At 36.4% G+C, this 21,990-nt stretch overlaps 1 protein-coding gene across 7 annotated transcripts in view; it reads right to left on the reverse strand.

Annotated features, from left to right (window-relative positions):
* The window catches only part of LOC150100549 (uncharacterized), an 844,187-nt gene that overhangs the window by 353,987 nt on the left and 468,210 nt on the right, over positions 1-21,990 (reverse strand). For all 7 annotated transcript variants that reach the window (XR_016549159.1, XM_090401348.1, XM_090401347.1 and 4 more), the window contains one exon: positions 18,178-18,285. Coding sequence is in view for 6 of the 7 variants with exons in the window: in XM_090401348.1 (XP_090257474.1) it covers positions 18,178-18,285 (108 nt within the window). In the remaining variant the exon portion in view is untranslated. The remainder of the gene's footprint in view (positions 1-18,177; positions 18,286-21,990) is intronic.

The raw sequence follows: 21,990 nt of genomic DNA on the forward strand, positions 1-21,990 counted from the left end.
AATATGTTAAAGATACTAAGCAATTTTATAAGCTAGGTTTTAATCCTTTTTGGGTCTGGCTCCCACTGACAAGACCTCAATAAAGGTCAAAACCAGTCTGGGTAGTAGCCCTTGCCTTTAATGCATAGCATCATACATTTCCCCAAGGGGATGTGCTTTGCATTAGGGGAAATACTAAGGAAAGTGATCAGATCTTACTCCACCTTTACTACGAGTTGCCTCAGACCTGAACTATGTTCAGGCGCAAACTTGACTTACTTGTCTGTTTGCTTACTTGGGAAAAAGGATTAAAATCTAGCTTATAAAATTGCTTGGCATCTTTAACATAGTATATACCCAAGCTAAAAAACTTTCTACATCTTACTCTCATCCTGAGAATTTTATTTAATAAGGTCAAAGCACCTTGTGGCAACTTGTTTAGGTAAAATTTATAAGCTTTGCATTACTTCAACCTTGGCAATTTTGGGTCTGGCTCTCAGTGATGAGACCTCAATAAAGGTCGAAATGAGCAAATGAGTGGCTTTGCTCGGTGGTGGGGGAGCCTGCACCATGTAGAGCCAACCAGTTTTCAGAGTTCTTCTCAGTGACAGTGCGAGTCTGTTATTGAGGGGAACAACACTGAGTTTCTGACGTTGATCCTGTGGTTTGCTCGTTATTGGGTGATCCAGGGGATCTCAGAAGTTTTTGGAGAGGTTACCCCCACACTTAAACAGGGAAGCTGGTCTGGGTAGTAGTGGCCCTTGCCTTTAATGCATAGCATTATACATCTCTGCAAGGGGATGTGCTTCGCATTAGGGGAAATACTAAGGAAAGTGATCAGACTTGCTCCACCTTTACTATGAGTTGCCTCAGACCTGAACTATATTCAGGCACAAACTTGGCTTACTTGTGTGTTTGCTTACTTGGGAAAAAGGATTAAAACCTAGCTTATAAAATTGCTTGGTATCTTTACTGTGTGTGTGTGTGTCTGTGTGTGTGTGTGTAATGGCATGTACACCTTGCTGGTTCATTTCACCATTAAATAAATAAAAGTTCATAAGGCAATAAACCAGAATAAAGTGACAGCCATTATATATAGATATACAAGAATCTGATAATTTTAAAAATATTTCTATTTATGTGTTGCATTCCTGAATATGCATTATGCTGTTTAACAGATTTTTCAGTCTGTCCATAATATGAGGTCCTGCACTTGTGCCACAGTTGGTAACACCTGAATATTATAGGGGATGTCGCTAAATTTTATTGGATGTTGACTATTGCGGAACTGATGGAAATTCAAAAGCGAAGGTAGTTCATATTAAGAATATGTCATTGAGATACCTTTTCCGTGATTTTGGGGAGGGATATTCTTCTAGAACCTTTCAAATGCTTTCATATAAAGATTTATTCAAATTTGTAAAAAAAAGAAAGAAAGAAAGAAATGAAACTACACATGAGAATTACAGAAGAATTTTCCTCCTGAGTGTTCCAGTTAAGATTTATGCAAGTATATCAGAGAAGAGAGCTAAGAAAAATGATGGAACATAAATCTGGAAAGAACAAGCTAGTTACAAACACCAAACAGGAGTTGTCAGAATCAGGTTTCTGCTTTATTATTATCTGAGACCTCCAGAGAGTCAAGGACTCATCAAGGGAGGCTATAAATCACCCAAACTAGCTATCATACCTTCTCTTAAATTCATTTACACTAGATGTACTCACTACCCCTAAGGGCAAATTATTCCACTCACTTACTGCTGTCTAGGAGAAAAACCTAGCTCTTACCATTTTCTTGACTGTGAACAACCTTAACTTCCATGGATGCCTCCATGTTCTCTCCCTGCCTTCCATATAACAAAAAATATCATCAGTTGAAATGCTATAATACTCATTCAAAAGTTTATAGACCTCTATCATATCATCCCTCATTCTCCTGTTAACCAAAGTCTGCAATCCGCAGACTTTGGTTAACTCGGAATCTGTCCACATAATCTAAATCCCATAATCCAGATATAATCTATGAAACCCTTCTTTGCACCCTTTCCACAGCTTCTTTATTCCCTTGGAACCGAGGAGACCAAATCTGCGCACAATAATCCAGGCGTGGTCTTATCAAAGCCTTATAAAGAGGCAAAATGACTTCCTTATCCTTACATGTCAAATGTAAGACAAATAGTTGGGAAATTATTCTTATAATTATTATTATTATTATTATCCAGGCCTCCATGGAGTCAAAAGACTCATCGCGGGAGGTCGTTTTTAGGAAACACAAAGTTTATCATACCACTCCTTGAACCCACTGACCGGTCCCACTCCAACCCCTCTCTCTCAGGCAAAGCATTCCAAGGTTCAACCACCTTCGATGCAAAGAAACCACTCCTCACCCTCTTGTGCACAGCCTCCTTTCGTAACTTCCAGGGATAGCCCCTTGTCATCGCTCCTTCCTGCCATTCCACCAAGTGAACGAACTCTCCAATATCTACCCAGTAACTGTCTCTCAACAGTTTAAAAGTCTTGATCATATCACCTCTCCTTCTTCTATCCATCAAACTCTGCAGTCCACATTCCCTCAATCGATCCTCATAACTCATATTGTACAGTCCTGAAACATCTTTGTTATCTGCCTCTGTACCCTTTCCACAGTCAATTTATCCCCTTCAAATTCTGGGGACCAAATCTGAGAACAATAGTCAAAGTGTGGTCTGATCAGGGCCTTATACAATGGAATGATAACCTTTTATCTCTGTAGGTCAGCATTTTTCTCAGTATTGCAGCAATCCTCTGAGTTACCCTCACCACCTTTGCAATATCCTCTCTGAATTTCAGTTTTGTATCAATCATCACCCCAGATGTCTTGTCCCTAGTAACCTCCTCCAATCGAGTATGCATCCTCCCATTGATGGATCCTAAACCTCAAGACTTTACATTTTGCTGCATTGAACCGACATCCCCATTCATTTGCCCATCTGTCTAGTTTATTCAAATCCTCTTGCAGGGCTGCCACATCTGTACTATTACTGATAACCCTTCCCAGCTTCACATCATCCGCAAACAACTGAATGTGCCCTTGCAATCCATTGACAATATCATTGATATAAAGGTTGAACAATACAGGTCCCAGTACTGAACCCTGTGGAACCCCATTTGTAACCTTCTGCTTCCTTGAAATTGCCCCCCCCCCCCCATACACAACATAAGTTAAGTTTAAGGGAGATAGTAAATCCCATATTATTCTACAGCCAGGTACGAAACTCCGATCGAAATCCTAAAGTTTCATGCCGAAAAAACTATTGGCCGGTCCAAGTGACAGAGCTTGCTCCACCTTTGCTCCGAGTTACCCTGGTGTTGTACTATCCAAGTGATTATATACACTTGGGCTCGCCGATAGTTTTTTCGGCATGAAACTCATGGATTTTGATTCGAGTTCCGTACCCGGCTGTAGAATAATACGGGATTTACCATCTCCCTTAAACTTAATTAATGGTACTTGTTATGGCTATAGGCTTCCAGCTGGTAACATATAATGGGTTTCTTCCTTTTTTTAGGGATGATCACAGAGTAGCTCCGTGCAAACTTTTCCAGGATGTTGCATACATCAAAATGCTATTGAAGAGATTGTAACTAGAATTGGAAGTATAAATTTCTAAATACTATGGTATACTTCTGTTCTCAATCTGTCAAGTCCCATAGCCTTTCCATTTTTAAACTTTTGAAGGTGGTTATTTCTACTGGTGTTATTGGTCTGTCCATATGGATAGAATGGTATTCTGTAAGAACTTTAATTAAGGACACTATTCTTTTGCAGAGAATTTGAGAAGAACTGTTTATAGTGTACATACAAGATCTTTAGGATGCAGTGGCGAATTCTCCATGCTTGCTATTCTTGCTGTGCAAGCTCATTAATTGAGAAAGAAGTAATATTTATTTGTTAATAAATGTAGGCATTTGTAAGCATTCCATTTAGGCTTTTATTTTTGCAGACAGAAGATATTTTAAGCTTGTGTGGCAACAATTGAGTTTTGCGTTGTGTATCATAGGCCGATGCTATTCAAGCTACCTTGCCTTGCTAGGTTGTGGGAGCATCCAGATCCTCACTTCAGCACTGTGATTTCATGCGTGTTCATTGCCATTTCCGCTCCCTCCACGCCATCTCACTATGTTGCTTAAACATGGGCCATATACAGTCAAAGTAGCTCTAGACAGTGAGCTTCAGCCAGCCTTTACAAGTGTGCGTATTGCTTGGGAAAATTAAGTTACAACCAACTTTTATGACGATGTTATTGAACTGGTCAATAACATTGTCATAAAAAAATACGATTCTTCTTTATTGACCAGTTCAATAAAGAAGAACTGTAGGGTAGAATTTGTATTCAAGTAGCTAAATTGAAAAAGATAGAATATCATTTGTAAAATAAATGTTGTATTTGTATGAATAAATGTACATAAATTTCTAAACAACCCTCGTATAACGCAGTACTTATACAACGCGGTTTGATATAACGCGGTCTAAAATTGTAGTAACCCTTGTTGAATGCAGTACTTATACAACACAGTTCCAATAAAAACACAGTCTACAAATTGTAGTAACCCTTTATCTTTTCATATGTCCCCCCCCCCCCCCCTCCCCGACTTAAAAATCAAATTTTATCTTCGTTAAATTTGTGTCCTGCATGTAATTATAAGTAGCGAATTTACATTAGGGGAAATACCCTTTAGCATGCATGTACCTCAATTGTTTACCGTGAAAATTGTTGAAAATTGTCCTCGTTGCTGCCAGGAAAGTGCATTAAAAATCATAAGCGTGTTCATCTCAAGCTGAGCACTTTATTTTCTGGTGAGTTACATACAATATGTAATGCTTGCTTTTTTGTGTAAAAAATTATTTTCATAGTAATGGCTACAAACTGCAACAAAAGGGAAAAACCAACATTGAAAACAAAATTAATTTCTCTCAAAGAAAAATATTCAAAATCTTGGATCAGTTGAAAAATGGAGAAAAACCAGGAGTTTCTGCAGGGACTTTGAATTTAAATGAATCAACAATTCGAACAATCAAACAAAATGAACAGAAAATCAGAGAAAGTGTTCATTGCTATCAATGATAAGTGCAAAGCGCATTGCTCGTGTACGCGATATTCTAGTGGAAAAATGGAGAAATCTCTAATGATTTCGATAGAAGATTGCATCTCAAAAGAAAATTCCTATGGATGGAAATCTTATTAAACAAAAAACTCTCAAAGTTTATAAACATTTATAGTGCAGACCAGGTGTTCAATGCAGATGAATCTGGGTTATATTGGAAAAAAGTGCAAACATGCACCTATATTTCAAAAAATCAAAGATCAGCTCCTGGATTCAAAGTTTCAAAAGATAGAATTACTCTACTGTTTTGTAGTAATGCATTAGGTGATTACATGACAAAACCAGTATTTATTAACCAATCCTCAAATCCTCGTGCTATGAAAGATTAAAATATGCACTATTTTATTTTTGCCTAGAACTTATGCATTATGTGCAATGAAATTTAAGTACAATTTATCACTAAAAAACACCTACTAACCACAGTAGACTATTTAATTCGTAAATATTTCATCCCAAATATCTTGGGACATCATCACTATGGTAGTTCAAACAATACTAGGAATAACATACAGTTAGGACGCATGATTACAATGGAATCTCAATATGCGTGCAGTAACGTGTTATAGAAGTAAATTAAATATAACTGAAAAAAAAATATATATATATATATATATATATATATAAAGATTATTTTACACAATTTTGTATGACAATTTCCCATACTTTAGGAATAGTAAGAACGTCATTGCGATTTAAATTTGGTCTGTGTAGAAGGGCTTCACTATTTTCTTTATATAAAAGTTCATATTTATATAAAGATCTGTGTAAAAGTTTTGACTTCTCCCAATGGATCCTATGGTTTGGATTTTCAACTCCATGTTGGGAGAGAATAGATTTCTGCGGTTTGAAAAGACCGCAGAAATTGATGTTCTGCGATGCATTTCTTGGTGTTCTGATGTTCAGAGATGCGTTTCTGAACAGACCTAACTGTCTGACCATGTCTGACTACATCAAGACCACATTCGTCTTTTAAAATCCTATAAAAATAAATATTAAACAGACATGCTTCTTCAGCCATCTACCAGCCATTCGAATTATTTTTTGGGTTCGCCATCCATCACTATGGCGTCTACAAGTAAAAAAATGTAAATCAAGTGATTCTTGTCGAGTTTTTAATGAAAAGTGGACCAATTCGTACTTTTTGTGCCAATCGACGATAGGCCAGTGTTCAATTTGTTGTGAGTCAGTGTCAGTATTAAAAGAATACAATATAAATTGACAATATGAGACAAAGCATGCATTCAATTTCAATCACCTTCAAGGACAGCTTCATGTGGAAAAAGTGAACCATCTCCAAATTGATTTAAAATGCCAGCAGGGTAAGTTTAAAAGGCAGAGGGAAGAGAGCAAAGCATGAGTCGAAGTAAGTTACGTAATAGCTGAAAAAATTGCTAAAAATATCAAAAGCCTTCTTTTGATTTTTTTTTTTTAAGGAAGTGATAAAAAAGCAAGTTTGTCTGGGATAACTATAGCACAACGTGTCTAAGAACATGCCAATGACATTGAACGAACTTTAAAAATGGTCCGAATTTAGATCACATTGACTTGCTTTAGATGAGAGCACAGATGTGAAGGATACATCACAACTGGCTATCTTTGTCCGTGGCATTGATCAACAATTCACTGTAATAGAAGAACTGCTAGCGCTCATGCCTATGAAGGGAACGATGAAAGGCACTGATATTCTTGAAGCTGCAAAGAAAACACTCCAGTATTTCGACCTCAGCTTAACCAACCTCGAGGGTGTGGTAACTGATGGTGCCCCTGCTATGGTGGGAAAGAATGAAGGGTTTGTTGCACTGCTATGGAAAGAACTGGAACTAGAAGGAAAAGATTTCATCAATTACCACTGTTTAATCCACCACCAGAAGAATTTGTGCTCGAAAACTATTGGATTTGAGAATGTCATGAAAGTTATTGTGACTGTCGTCAACATTATTAGGGCAAGAGGATTGAATCATCGTCAATTCCGAGAGTTTTTGATCCAAGAGGGTGAAGTGGATTACGGCAATGTGATTTATTATAGTGATGTGTGTTGGCAGAGGGAAGGCTCTTAAAAGAGTCTTTGACTTCTTAAAGAGTGAAATACAGCAGTTCATGCAAACCAAGGGTAATCCGATGGCAGAATTTAACGATCCGAAGTGGATGACAGACTTTGCCTTTGTGACCGACATCTCGTTGCATATGAATGACCTAAATACTTGGTCACAATTCAAAGATCAACTGGTGCACACTCTGTTTGATCACATCAAAGCTTTTGTGGGCAAGATTTAGTAATTTTCATAAGCAACAGTCTTCTTTAGATTTATTTTCAATGCCATTCAGTGTCAATGCTGCTGAAATGCCAGGCTCAGTACAAACGGAGCTGCTTGAACTCCAAAACAACTCTTCTTTGAGATAAAAATTATTCAATGTGCCCTTGCTTACATTTTACGAAGGCTACATTTCTGAGGATGCATTCCCTAATCTTCGCCTTATGTGAGTAGTTCTCCAGAATGAAGCATGTGAAGTCCAAGATAAGAACTCAGATTATGGACTAACATCTCAAGAATACTCTGCGCATACCAGCTTCCAACATTGATGCCAACATTGACAAGCTGGTCAATGAAAAGCATTGCCAAGTTTCCCATTGACATTGTAAAAAATGAATGTTTTCTTCATTAAATTATCTTTTTACAAGTATTGATTGTATTTACTTATCATGAACCCAACTCCTACCTACGCTCTTAAAGCTGAGTGTGTTTACTTTTATAGGATTTTAAGTAAAGTATCAAATGCACAGCGTTCCTTGTGAATCCGGAAAGCATCTTTCAATTCTAAATAACGCAGTATAGCTTAGTGGCCCGCGGGCTTCAGTGAAATTTTTAATGCGGTCAGCACTGTCTGAAAGGTTGATGAAGATGATGATATTAGATGTGCCATACAGGTAAGGCTGAGAGGAAGGTTATTCGCTCTGTAGGATTATTAGGTGAAATAGACACCTATGAAGGAAAAACTTTTCTCCTTCTATCTCCAGGCAATGACAATGGTACATCCTTCTACATCTCATTGTAAATTATAGAACTTCCAGAAATGGGAAATGAATTAATAAGGCAACACCTCTTAGTCTCTTTTGTCAGAAGGACCAATATGAGGTTTATGGAAATTTCTTCAAGAAGGATTCATCTTGATGGCAAGAGAAATTCTTGGATAAAGAAAAAATTAATGTTAAGGAGTAGCACCAACTTTCAGACATAGTACTGTTTTAAATCTGACTTGAATCCTCTGATGTTAAGCATGGCAACATTGATTATAGTTTATTTTTTTTACTGGCAATTGCTTGTATAGTTTATGTACGACATTCACTCTTCATTATTCAGCTTTTTATTAATGTTTTTCAAAGCAATCTGGAAAACTAGTGCAGTAGTATTGAGGTCTGTGATCTCCTCCTCCCATTTGAAATAGACTGGACTTTTGAGTATAATGGACTTTTGAGTCTTTATCTTCTGTTAGGTAGAATTGCAGATCTCCTATTTGATCTTTCAATGTGGATATTCTTTGGGAAACAGATTCTTCACTTCCCAGTTCTTTAAGAATAAATTCCAAACCTTTCACTCTTTTAATAAGACAGTAGACAGATTTTGAGATTTCTGTGACATCCTCTTTGATGCCTGCTGTATTTCTGAACTTTTTAGTGTTAGATGTTGTTTTTTTTTTTTTTTTTTTTTTTGTATATAATCTTTCCTCGTTGTTGGTTCCTCTTTCAGCAGTAGCTTACAAGTCCATAAGTTCTACTTTTTCTGTGTGTATTTAATTTTCTTTTGGCCTTTCTGCTGAGACTCAGTTATGGTCTCAGATAAAACTGATGATATTTTAGCTTTGGAAATTTCCTGCCAGCAAAGGTTGCATTCTCATCACATGTAGAAATTGGTTCAATAGTTCCCCTGCCTTTTTCAACATATATCCTATACAGACAGTTTGCTAATTTTATGTATGTTTGATCTGTATTTACTGTAGAGTGCAGGACACTGTCCTAATATGTACCCTATCCCTAAACAATGGAAGCACTTGGTTTTTGGAAAATCTGCACCCAGATTTTCCAAAATATTTTCCATAGATTCCACAGTGCAAACACTGTCTTTGAACTCCTGAGTAATTAACTACAACTCTTACTGATTTTATAAAAACCATACTGGGTACGTGTTGTTTTATTTCCATAGTGAATAGGAAGTTACCTAACTTCCATTCTCTTTCTTCTGGACATTCCTCTTTACATTCCTTAACTGTTCCCCATTTAGAAAAAGACTTTGTATATAATTTTATCTGAACTTCTAACGCCTACTAGTAGTTTATTCCCAATGGATAGATCTTTGGTGATGATCTGATATCAACCATTGCCAAAAGGTGTAAATGTGTACATATTATTTGCTCCTGCTATCTCTTTTGGTACTTTAACAAGGTCCCACATGAGGAAACCACATGAGGTCTAGTAGTTTCAAACCTGAGGTTGAAATCCTCAGATGAATCATTCGTGCAACCATAGTAAACAATCCACAAATCGGCATTTTCAAAAAATGAAGAAAGCAAGTTTTGATTTTTGTTAAATGGTACACAGTGGGGGGGGGGTTGCATCATTTCTACTGAAATTTTTCATCTCCTAATAGTTCTCTTTAAATGTGGTGGAAGCGTTAGCTAATAAGATGTTAGCTAATAAGATGCCCTTAATGATATTATAATTTCTAATAGAAAAGATATGTCTCTTCCTCACTTTCCAAAGATGGTGGTTCAATTACTATTATAGTGAAACCTGTGGAGTATTCATAACAAAAAATTCACATGTATACCACTGTAATTAAATTTTTAATAATATGTAAATACATATTACATATTAAATACATAGTATTAAAAATTTAATTACTGTGATATACGTGTGAATTTTTAGGTAGTTCAGTTTACTTATTATAAACATCAAAATCATGTTAGCTTTACTCACAGGTGATGGGTATTGTAGAAAAAAGCACTTTTTCAGGAGTTATTGTTTGGTGTTTAAATCTAGCATTCAACTGACATCCCCTTTCATTTTCCCTGCTTGTCAACTTATTCAAATTGTCTTGATGAGCAATATTACCAATAACTCAAGCAAGCTTCACATCATCTGGAAGCTTCTGAATATCTCTCTCTGTAGTTCCATGATATCATTTATATAAAGATTGTATACAGTGAAGGTCAAAGTACTGAACCCTGTGAAACTGCACTTGTAAGCTTCCAACTTCTTGTTACTGCTTCCCCCCCCCACCATACAACTCTTTCTGATATCTATCACAAAGGAAGTTACCAATCCAATCTGCTAATCTGATATTCAACCAATATTTTGCAACTTAAATGATATTGTCAAATGCCCTTACAAAACCAAATTATGACAGTGTGTGCCTTATCCTCATCCACTGTTAATATATTGTAAAAGGCAACCATATTACTAAAACAAGAGTGCAAATCCATGCTGGCCTACATAAGTAATATTGCCCTCATCTGCCCAATTCTGTATACAAGTTCTTACCAATTTCTCCAAATCTTAAGAAGAGATACAAGGTGGTGGTAGAATGGAGGTATTGAACTATACCTCCATTCTACTACCATTGTCAGTGGTGAGCTATAAGGGATTTGGTGGGGCTCGCACAAGCCCTTTGTTAAATTTTTCTAAAATTTGTGAGCCCTTTGTTCTTCTTATTTACTTTTTTATTTTTTCAAAAAAAATTTTTTTTTTAAACATGTTAAGTGACAAACTCATACGGTAACCTAACAAGAATTAGTCTATTCAGTAGTATATATATTATTTGGAATGATTGTTTCAACTCCTCTAGAACAAATGCACCCAAGTTTGAAAATAAAATATGCACATGCACTATCTTTATCCTTCTCCCTTCTGGTAGCCAATCGTATGGTAAAACCAGTAGCCAATCAAATGTTTAATAAAAGATTATAAAAGATTTCATTCTTATTATATTTTGCTAGTTAAAAAATGTTTTTCTTATATAAGATAAATTGACACAGTTGATTGTGTGCAAATATTTCATGTTTAGATCAAAATATTTGCTTAAAAATGATAGCCTTTAGAGGTTGATTGTCCTCTCATACTTTCTGATTGGAATTTGTACACAAGCTATATTAATAAAAGTTTTTGTGTGAAATATGGCTTTTTTTTTTTTTTTTTTTTTTTTTTGCTCGATGATGCGAGCCCTTTGTTAAAATTTCAATAGCTCACCACTGACCATTATGCAATGACACTGTCTTACCCTCTTTTCCACTCTCTGGGAACTTGCTTTATAGCAAGACTTTCATGAAATGGCCAAGTTATTGACTTAATGATACAGTCAGTTTCAAAGTACATTCCCTTAAAACACATGGTGAAATTCCATCTAGTTCCCCTGATTTATCGAGATTTAGTATTCGAAATTAGTATTGCCGGCCTGGTTGGCCAAGTGGTTAGCGTGTCTGCTGTGCAGGGAAGAGGACGTGGGTTCGAATCCCGAGATGGACATGGATGTTTGTTATTGTCCTACAAAATTGTGTGGAAAGGGAATCTGCGACCCTACCACTTATTTTAGCAGAAAACATCATTGTCAAAACCATGTGAGGTACAGAAGTAACCACACGGAGTCTATCTACGGACATCAAATGGAAAAAATTAATTAGTATTCAGAATACATCTTCTTCATTGACATCTAACACCTCACGGCTCCTTATTCTTCTAGGAATAAAGTGATCGCTAAACAGGTCAACTATATTGTCTGTATTGGACATGAGTCCAGTCTCCATCTAGTCTGTCCAGCAAGGCAATCCATCCACAATAACGTTTCCTCCTACATCCTACTCAGCAGAAAAATCCTTTGGATTCTCCTTAGATTGCAATGCTAGTCTCGTCACATATTGCAGTTTTTCTCTCCTTACAATACTAGTCATTTTCATAGCCTGAGTTTTATATTCCTCATGCAACTGTTTTCTCTACTTCTCTCTTTATATGTCTTCCATAATCTATTTTTCATCTCCAATTCTGCTTTAATTTCTCTTGTCATACATTTGATTCCAAATTGCTTTTTCTTCTTCATTCAAGGTTTAGAATCTGCCATAACTGTCAACAATTTTTTAATTATTATTATTATTATTATTATTCAGGCCTCCATGGAGTCAAAAGACTCATCGCGGGAGGTCCCTCCCAGGAAACACAAAGTCTGTCATATCACTCCTTAAACTCCTTGACAGTTCTGGCTCTCACCACTCTATCAGGCAATGCATTCCACGGATCAACTATCCTCCATACAAAGAAACCACTCTTCACCCTCTTGCTCACATCTACCTTTCGTAACTTCCAGGGATGGCCCCCTTGACATCATTCCTTCCTGCTGTTCAACCAAGCGAAAGAACTCCCCAGTGTCAACCATGTAACCAGCTCTCAACAGTTTAAAAGTCTCAATCATATCACCTCTCTTTCTTCAATCCACCAAACTCTGCAGTCCACATTCCCTCAGCTGGCCCTCATAACTAACATGGTACAGTCCTGAAACCATCTTTGTTATCTGCCGATGTACCCTTTCCACAGTTAATTTATCCCCTTCAAATCCTACTGACCAAATATGAGAACAATAGTCTAAGTGTGGTCTGATAAGGGTCTTATACAACAGAATGATAACGCTTTTATCTCTGCAGTTCAACGTCCTTCTTATTATTGCAGCAATCCTCTGTGTTACCTTCACCACCTTTGCAATATGTCTCTTGAATTTCAGGTTTCTATCAATCATCAACCCCAGATCTCTTGTCTCCCCTACTTCCTGTAGTATAACTCCTCCCAAAGAGTATACAGCGTCCCGTCGATGTTTCCCAAACCTCAAGACCTTACATTTTGCTGCATTAAACCAACCCCCCCCCCCATTAATTTGCCCATCGGTCTAGCTTATTCACATGCTCTTGCAGGACTACCACATCTGCACTATTACTAATAACCCTTCCCAGCTTCACATCATCTGCAAACAACTGAATATACCCTTGCAATCCACTGACAATTTCATTGATATAAAGGGTAAACAATATAGATCCCAGTATAGAGCCCTGTGGTACCCCACTTGCTCTATACCGGGATCTGTGTAACCTTCTGCCTCCTTGAAACTGTCCCACAATATACAAGCCTCTGATACTTATCAGACAGCCAATCCTGAATCCATCTGACCAATCTGACATCCAAACCCATGTGCTGCAACTTAAATATCAGCTTATCACGTGACACCATGTCAAATGCCTTTGCTAAATCCAAGAAAATGGCAGTATATGCCCTCATCTACTGCTCTTGTAACTTTATTATAAAAGACTAGCATATTATTAAAACAAGAGTGCCCCTTCACAAATCCATGTTGACTCTCAAGAGATAACATTACCCTCATATGCCCAATGCTGTATATGGTCCCTCACTAATTTCTCAAAGATCTTAACAACTACTGATGACACACAAACTGGCCTATAATTAGACACTTCCAGTCTGCTACCACCCTTATGCAATGCCATTATCTTATCTTCCTTCCATTCCCTGGGCACCTTTCCCGTAGCCAGACTTTCATTGAAAAGCCAGGTCAAAGGAGCTATCAGTTCTTTAGCACATTCTCTCAAAACTTGTGGTGAAATACCATCCAGTCCCACAGCTTTACTGGCATCCAGTGTACTCAGTATTTGGAACACACTCTCCTTTTGCACCTCTAAATCGAACCTGCCCTATCCCTCTAGTATTAAAATTTACTTCTGCAGGATGAAATACTCCAATAAAGTGATCATTGAACAATTCCACTATGACCTATGCATCAGTCACTCTATTCCCATTTTTATTTCAAAATGTCATTCTTCCACAATCATTTCTCCTACTGGCCACAGCTAAAAAATTCCCTAGGATTTTCTTTGGATCTTAGGGCCAACCTCTTCTCATATCCCAGTTTCGCCTTGCTTATCATACTAGTCACTCACCTGGCCTGTGTCTTATATTCTATATGCATCTGCTTATTACCTGTCTCCTTATATCTCTTCCATAGCCTCTTTTTCACATGCAGTTCCTGTTTAAAAAGTTCGCTGACGCTCCTCAGGCATAGTTTGTTACCACACACCAAGCACTTTCACTTCTTCAAGTCAGTATGAGTAATCTTGTAAACACACAGTAATCAACATACGAGTATATTTGTAGTTGGCGTGTGAGGCTCAAGTACCAACTACGAGTATACTCGTAGTTTACAGCGAAAGTGTTAATATTGTTTGTCATCCACTTTACACCAAATTGTGTCCTCTTCTTCACTTGTGGGATACAGCTTACTATTGCTGCTAACAAATATTCCTTCATAATTTCCAGCCTTCCAATTCTTCTCTCCATGAAATTTCCCTAAGTTGATATCTAAGACTATTATAATCTCCTGCCTTATAATTGCACATACCTTCCTGTCTCTTTGATACTCCTGCATGTTTATTCATCTTCCAAGTCAAAACCACATGGTCACTCTCTCCAACTGGTGGGAGAGATGTCTCAGTTATCAACTCTTCTGAAGCTATGACCAAATCCAAAACTGTTGAACCTCTTATTCTATCTATTACATGTTGCCTAAGACCTTTGTCCCTCAAGAATTCTAGAAATTCCATTCCCTTATTGCTACATGCATCTTCCTCTTCCCAATTTATACTGCTGTAGTTAAAATCTCCCATAATAATCATTCTTCTTGCACTTGCCAAGCTCAACTGTCTAAACATCTCCTGGTCCCCACCCTCTGTGCTCCTTGGTTTGTAGCAACACCCCACTAAATATCCTGTCTTGCCCACCTCTACCTCACACCATATGCTTTCAATACCATTAGTGTCACAGCCTTCCAAAGCCTCCACTCTTAGAGGACGTAAGTCATCACTTAATATAAGCAGTACTCTGCCACCACATTTTCCCTTCCTATCCTGCCAAAAAATGCTATACCCTGCTACTTCTATTCCTTCCTGTTATTCTATCCTCTTCTGTCAATCATGTCTCAGTGATCCCAATAATCTCTGGCCATGCTGATGCTATCTGCCCCACCAATCCCTCACCTTTATTCCGGACACTCCAGGCATTAGTGTAAAGCATAAAAATGCCACTGTTTTTATACCTAGCTTTATCCCCTCTAGACTCCACTGGGCTCAGCATTAACTGATGTCATCCCCCTTCTCCCAAGTACCCATTCCCACAAGAGGGAATGGGTATTTGGTTAATTATCTCTCATGCACTACTGCCCTCTCTTCCTTCATCCGTTTCCTTGGGCCGTGCATACAGACAAATCGGCCATAAGAACACAAAGAATTTACAGACAAAAAATACTAGTGGACAGTAGATGGCATTGTGTGTAGATGATAATGGTAGTAGAAGTTAAGTGTGGTTGGTGATTAAGTGGTGGAGACAGAAAGTTGTAGAGTAGTGTGCCCTCCCTTAATGAGTCCTTGGAGGTGTTACATGATATTAATAATAATAATAATAAAATATACAAAGATAATGAAGTAAAAATAAAAATAAATGAAAAGTTGTCTGAAAAATAATGTATAAACTAAGGAGTAAAACAGTGATGCCCTCTGTCTCCAACACTTTTCAATATTTCGAAATTTCTATACAATCAAGGTATAGAAATTTCCCGAATAACAAAATAAATACACTATTATTTGCAGATGATCAGGTAATAATATCAGATAAGAAAGATAATTTACAAAGAGCAGTATATAATTTAAACATTATTGTAGAACAGTTTGGAATGAAAATGTCCATAGAAAAAATCAAAACAATGGCATTTTGTGGACAAAATAGTTATTAATAATAAAATAATAGAACAGATAAATACTTTCAGTTATCTTGGATGTGAAAAATCATATGAAGGAGAAAAAGAGATAAAATTAAAAACTTCAAAATTTTTACAGATTATAGGCCTGACAAATAGTACAAAAAGAAGCACGCTTGAAAATATACAATACTTTGGCAGTGCCCACATTATTATATGGCAGTGAAATTTGAGCAATAAACAAACAAGATAAACAAAGAATAAAAACAAGTGAAATGAGGTTTAAGAAAAGAACTGCAAAATACATATTATTAGATCAATAAAAACAAAATCAATAGAAGAAAAACTCAACTGTTTAACTTGTTATATTAATGATATAGGTGAAGATTTGGATGGAGATATTCAGTTGTTTGCAGATGATGCAAAATTGGGATGAACCATGAAGTGTAGTGAAGATGTTGTGGCCTTACAGGAAGACTTGAATAGATTGAGTGATTGTGCACGAAAATGGGGATGTGAGTTTAATGTTGCAAAATGTAAGGTTTTAAAATTTGGAAAACAAAGATGGGATGCAGAATTTATGTTTGGTGAGAATATATTGTTAAAGGTAGAGGAAATAAGAGATCTGAGGGTGATAGTGGATAAGGATCTAAAATTTAGGGAACACATCGCCAAAATTGTGAAGACAACACAAAGGCTTCTGGGAATGTTGCGGAGGACAATGACGTGTAGAAGTAGGGAGATTCTTGTTCTGTTGTATAAGGCTTTGATTAGGTCATACATGGACTATTGTGCCCAGATTTGGTCACCGGGTTTTCAGAAGGATGAAGAGATGTTGGAAAGGGTCCATAGGAGACTGACTAAGGTAGTTTCTGACCTCTTGAATGTCGAATATGAGGAAAGATTGAGAAGATGTAATTTGCAGAGTCTGGTGGACAGGAGAAAGAGGGGGAGATATAATAGAGACCTATAAGTTGGTAAGGGGTTGTTATAGGATCAATGCTGGAGAAGTTTTACAGACAATAGTGGGAGATCAGGGAAGAACCAGAGGTCATCCCTGGAAACTGTATAAAGAGGGTGCGAGTAGGAGTGAGAAGCAGGTTTTTTCGTGCAGAGTTGTGAATGATTGGAATGCCTTCCCTGAGAATGTAGTGGCTGCAAAGAGTTTGAATGTGTTTAAAACACGGTATGTTGAGCTGTGTATGTGATAAAAGGCCCTCCTAGATGAGTCTGACTCCATGAGGTCTTGAGGTGGTAATAATAATAATAATAATAATAATAAACAACTATAAACAAAAATGGATTGAACATATAAGCTGAATGACCAATACCTGACATCCAAAACAAATACTAAAATATAAGCCAATTGGAAAGAGAAAGCAGGGTAGACCTCAAAAAAGGATATTGGATGGATAATGAGACCGGAACAGACCAATATGGTCTATACGCATAATTAGTGTTATGTCCTGTCAGGTGTCTTCTCCCTCCAGGAGATTGACTACCACACACACACGTGCGTGCGCAACACACATATATATCCTGTCCTGTCAGGTGTCTTTCCCTCCAGGAGATTGACTACCACACACACACACATCTATATATATATATATATATATATATATATATAGAAAGTATTTTTCCTTGGGTATAATAAATGTTAAAGATACCAAGTTATTTTAAACCTGGTTTTACTCCATTTCCCAAGTAAACAAACAGACAAACAAATAAAGTTTGCACCTGCAAATGTTGCAAGTCTAGTTGATCCTGCACGTAGTGCAAGACCAAGGCAACTCATGGTAAAAGTAGAATAAGCTCTGATCACTAATCTTAATATTTACCCTTAATGCAGAGCACATCTCCTAAAGGAGATGTATGATGCTTTGTATTAAAGGCAAGGGGCCACGACCCAGACCGGTTTCGACCTTTATTGCGGTCTCATCAGCGGGTGCCAGGTTAAAAATACCAAGATTTTAGTAATACAGAGCTTATAAGTATTTTACCAGAACAAGTTACCATAAGGTGTTTTAACCTTATTAAATAAAAATCTCAGGAGGAGATATAAATGTAGAAAGTATTTTACCTTGGGTATAATAAATGTTAAAGATACCAAGCTATTTTAAACCTGGTTTAAAATAGCTTGGTATCTTTAACATATATATATATATATATATATATGCTTATATTTCCAGCATATTTCTGTAATGGATTCTACCATGCAATTTGAATTATCACTATTATTATTTTTAGGTGTGACATAACTTACATCAACAGCATTGAAGAGTACATGATTATATGCAGCTGATATTCCCTTAACAAAGTAGAAAACAGGTGCTTTCAAAAGTCCACTATCTCTCCTTCTCCATGACTGTTTCTATATCAAAGATGTAAATGTTTAAAATAATATAATACATATCAGATGAAAATTTCACATGCTACTAAAGGAAAACAGCTAAGTATGAACATTTACTACAACATAAAAACAAAATCCCAATTATGAAATTTCACCAATCATTGAATAACTTGCCATAGTTGAACACTACTAATCAAGGATTTAAAATAAGAGTTTAACTAGTTATTCAGTATACTCTAATGCACAATAAAAATTATACCAATTTTTTAGCAATACATATGACATATCAGATAATAATTCCACTCTATCCCATGAATTTTATTTAAAATTTAATAATTTTAAATAAAAATTATATTTTTATTTAAAATATTTCAAAACGGGTAATTGGACAATGAGACTTATTTGTGACTATGGTCCCGCAGAATGTTCTACTAAGATAGAAGTGGAGGAAATTTTTTGATGCTTTAGAAAAAGCAACTGACAATGAAAAAGGAAAAGTTTGTCCTTGTTGGGGATCTAAATAGCAGAGTAGGAAATGATTGTCAGACATACATTAATTTGGAGAAAAGAGCAAAGCTAATAATAATAATGGAAAATACCTGTTGGATTTCTGCTCAGGACATGAACTGGTTATTACTACCACCATGTTCTGACATAATAATGTGCACAAAGTCACATGGAGAGAAGAAGCAAGGAATAAGAAAAGTCTCATTGACTATGTTATTGTTGATAGTGATGTTTTCTCCCTGGTGCAGGACACCAGAATGTACAGAGGATTTGAAATTGGAAGTGATCACTATTTCGTCTTGAGCAGGATAAAATTGAATTTCATATTGAAAAGAATAACATGTAAGAAAGTTTTAAAGCGAATAAAAGTTGAGCAGCTCTCAGATGTGAGCTGTAGACTAAAATACACAAAGCTTATTGAATAAAAAATGAAAGAATTTGAGAACAGGAACCAAACCCTGGATATTCAGTGGCAAGCCTTGAAGAAAAACTTGATGGATTCAGCCAGAGAGGCATGTGGTGAGGTTGTCTGCAAGGATAGAAAAATCAGAACTCCATGGGACACAGGAAGTTAAAGAGGAGTGAAGGAAAAGAAGGAAGCATCTCAAAAGTTCCTGCCAACTAAGTCAGCTAGCACTCTTAGAGAATACAGAGACAAATGTAAGAAAGCTAAACACTGTCTAAAACTGGCTAAATAAAAAAAAAAAAGTCATGGGAGGACTTTGGCAGGAACATAGAAAATAAATATCAAGAGATATTCTGGAGGTTGTTGAAGAAGCTTAGAAATGGAGGAAAGAGTGCTGTAAAAGGAGAATTAGAGATGATAAAGGTGACGTGAAAACAGGAGAAAAAGATATCCTTGAAGTATATAGTAATTACTTCGAAAAATTGCTAAATAAAACAAGAGTGATGAACAGCACAGTGGTAAAAAACACTGACCAGACATGCAGTAAGGAATACATACCCATACTTAAAGTACAAAATGCCATGAAAAGCCTGAAATGTGGAAAGGTGGCAGGAGTAGATGATATTCAACCAGACAAGTTCAAGTATGGAAGTATAAAAGTCTTACAGTGGCTGCACTGCATAGTTCAGAAGGACTGGACAGAGGGACGAATTCCCAATGATTGGAGTAGAGCTCTCATAGTACCCATATATAAAAAGGGAAATAAAACTGAATGTAAGAATTACAGAGGTGTTTCATTACTGAGTGTTCCTGGTAAGATACATGCAAGTATACTTGAGAAACAATTGAGAAGGATTGTGGAAGAGAAGCTTGGTGAAGAACAAGCTGGATTCAGGCCAAATAGAGGCTGTCAGTATCAGATTTTCACTTTCTCAGGATCAGATTTGAGACAGATAGTTCAGAAATCATTGGAATATAACAAAGATCCGTATTTAAGTTTTGTAGATCTGGAAAAGGCATATGGCAAGGTGCCAAGGGAGAAGCTATTTAAAATGCTACAGTTATATGGTGTTAATGGGCATTATATCAAGCAATACTTGGTTTTTATTTGAGTTATAAATCAGCAGTTAGAATTAAGGGAAGTAGTGGAAGATGGTTTCATGTAAAATCTAGTGTCAACAAGGATGTACATTATCCCCTCTGTAATTCATTATCTATATGAATCACATCATGAAGGAAAGTGGCATTAAACCTGATATGAAAATGGAAGATGTTAATCTCAGCTCTTTGCTTTATGCGGATGATGTTATACTTCTAAATAAATCTGCTACAAGTCTGTAAGATTCCCTGACTAAATTGAATAATTGTTGTAATAGATATGGTATGAAGGTTGGCATTAAAAGACAAAGACAATGAAAATAGCATTGTGAATGGAAAACAAGTAAAATATAGAGCAAGTAAAACATTTCAGCTACTTAGGCACGATTTTTTGTGAAGATGGTAAATTAAATATGGAAATAGACAACAGAATCAATACAGCTGGTGGTAGGAAGTCAACTGAATAAATTTATATGGAACAAGAGAGAAATTAGCCAAAACACTAAATTAGCTTTTTTAAAATAACGAAACCTGTGGTGAGATCATAATTAAAAGAAACACACATATTAACTACAAAAATTATTAAATTGTAAATATTTCATCCTAAGTATCTTAGGACATCATCAGTACAGTAATTTAAACAATAATAGGAATAACATACAGTTAGGGTGCATGATTACAATAGAATCACATTATAATTAAATGGATTATATCCATTTAGGATGGCTGTATTTTTGATTACTTCTAATTCTTGGTTTAGAGAATCTTCAGAGGAGTAGAATTTGTGTGCTCTGGAAACTAGCGATTTAATAATGCCAGATTTCTGAGATAGATGATGAGCAGAAGAATTGTGAATGTAGCGACCCGAGAATGTAGGCTTGTGAAAGACAGACGTAGCGATAGAACCGTCTTCTTTTCTTCGAATGTGTAAATCGAAAAAGGAGATACCCTGTGGAGATTGTTTTTCTAACGTAAAGTTGATGCGATGATGAAGAAGGTTAATTTTATCTAGAAACAGTTGTAATTTATGTTCGATATGATCCCAGACTGCAAATACGTCATCGACATATCTTAACCAAATTTTAGGTTTGGGTTCAAAAGTGAATATTTTTTCCTCAAGGTGTTCTAGAAACAAGTTTGCTAGGTTTGGTGATAAAGGAGATCCCATTGCTGTTCCTTCTTCTTGCTTGTAAATTTGACCTTTCCAGGTGAAGTAACCTGATGCAATAACAAACTTGAACAATTCAACTATATCAGATGGATTTTCAGTTAGTAATTCTATTGTTTCTTTATGGGGAATGTTCGTGAAGAGGGAGACAATGTCGAAGTTGATTAATAAGTCAGCTTTTGACAGTTGAATGTCTTTAATTTTTGTGTGAAACTCTGTAGAATTTTTGACTGAAGGGAGTGAGTGGCCTATGTGAGGATGGAGAAGGTTAGATAAGAATCTTGATAACTTGTAAGTTGGATTGCTGATACAGTCTACGACGGGTCTGAGTGAAACATGAGTTTTGTGTAGCTTAGGTAAGCCATAAATTCTAGGAGGTTTTGCATGGTATGTCTTAAGTTTTTTGATTGTTTCTTCATCTAAGGAGGAAGTTTCATTAAGTAGCTTATTTAAATTTCTGAGTTGACATTTTGTAATACTTATGCCAAATTGGATCATAATCCAATTTGGCATAAGTATTACGATCTCGAAGAAGTAAATTCATTTT

The sequence above is a fragment of the Typopeltis vanoorti genome, chromosome 12 (assembly GCF_054136105.1).
Source record: "Typopeltis vanoorti isolate ZY-2024b chromosome 12, IOZ_Tvanoo_1.0, whole genome shotgun sequence".
NCBI lineage: Eukaryota > Metazoa > Arthropoda > Arachnida > Uropygi > Thelyphonidae > Typopeltis > Typopeltis vanoorti.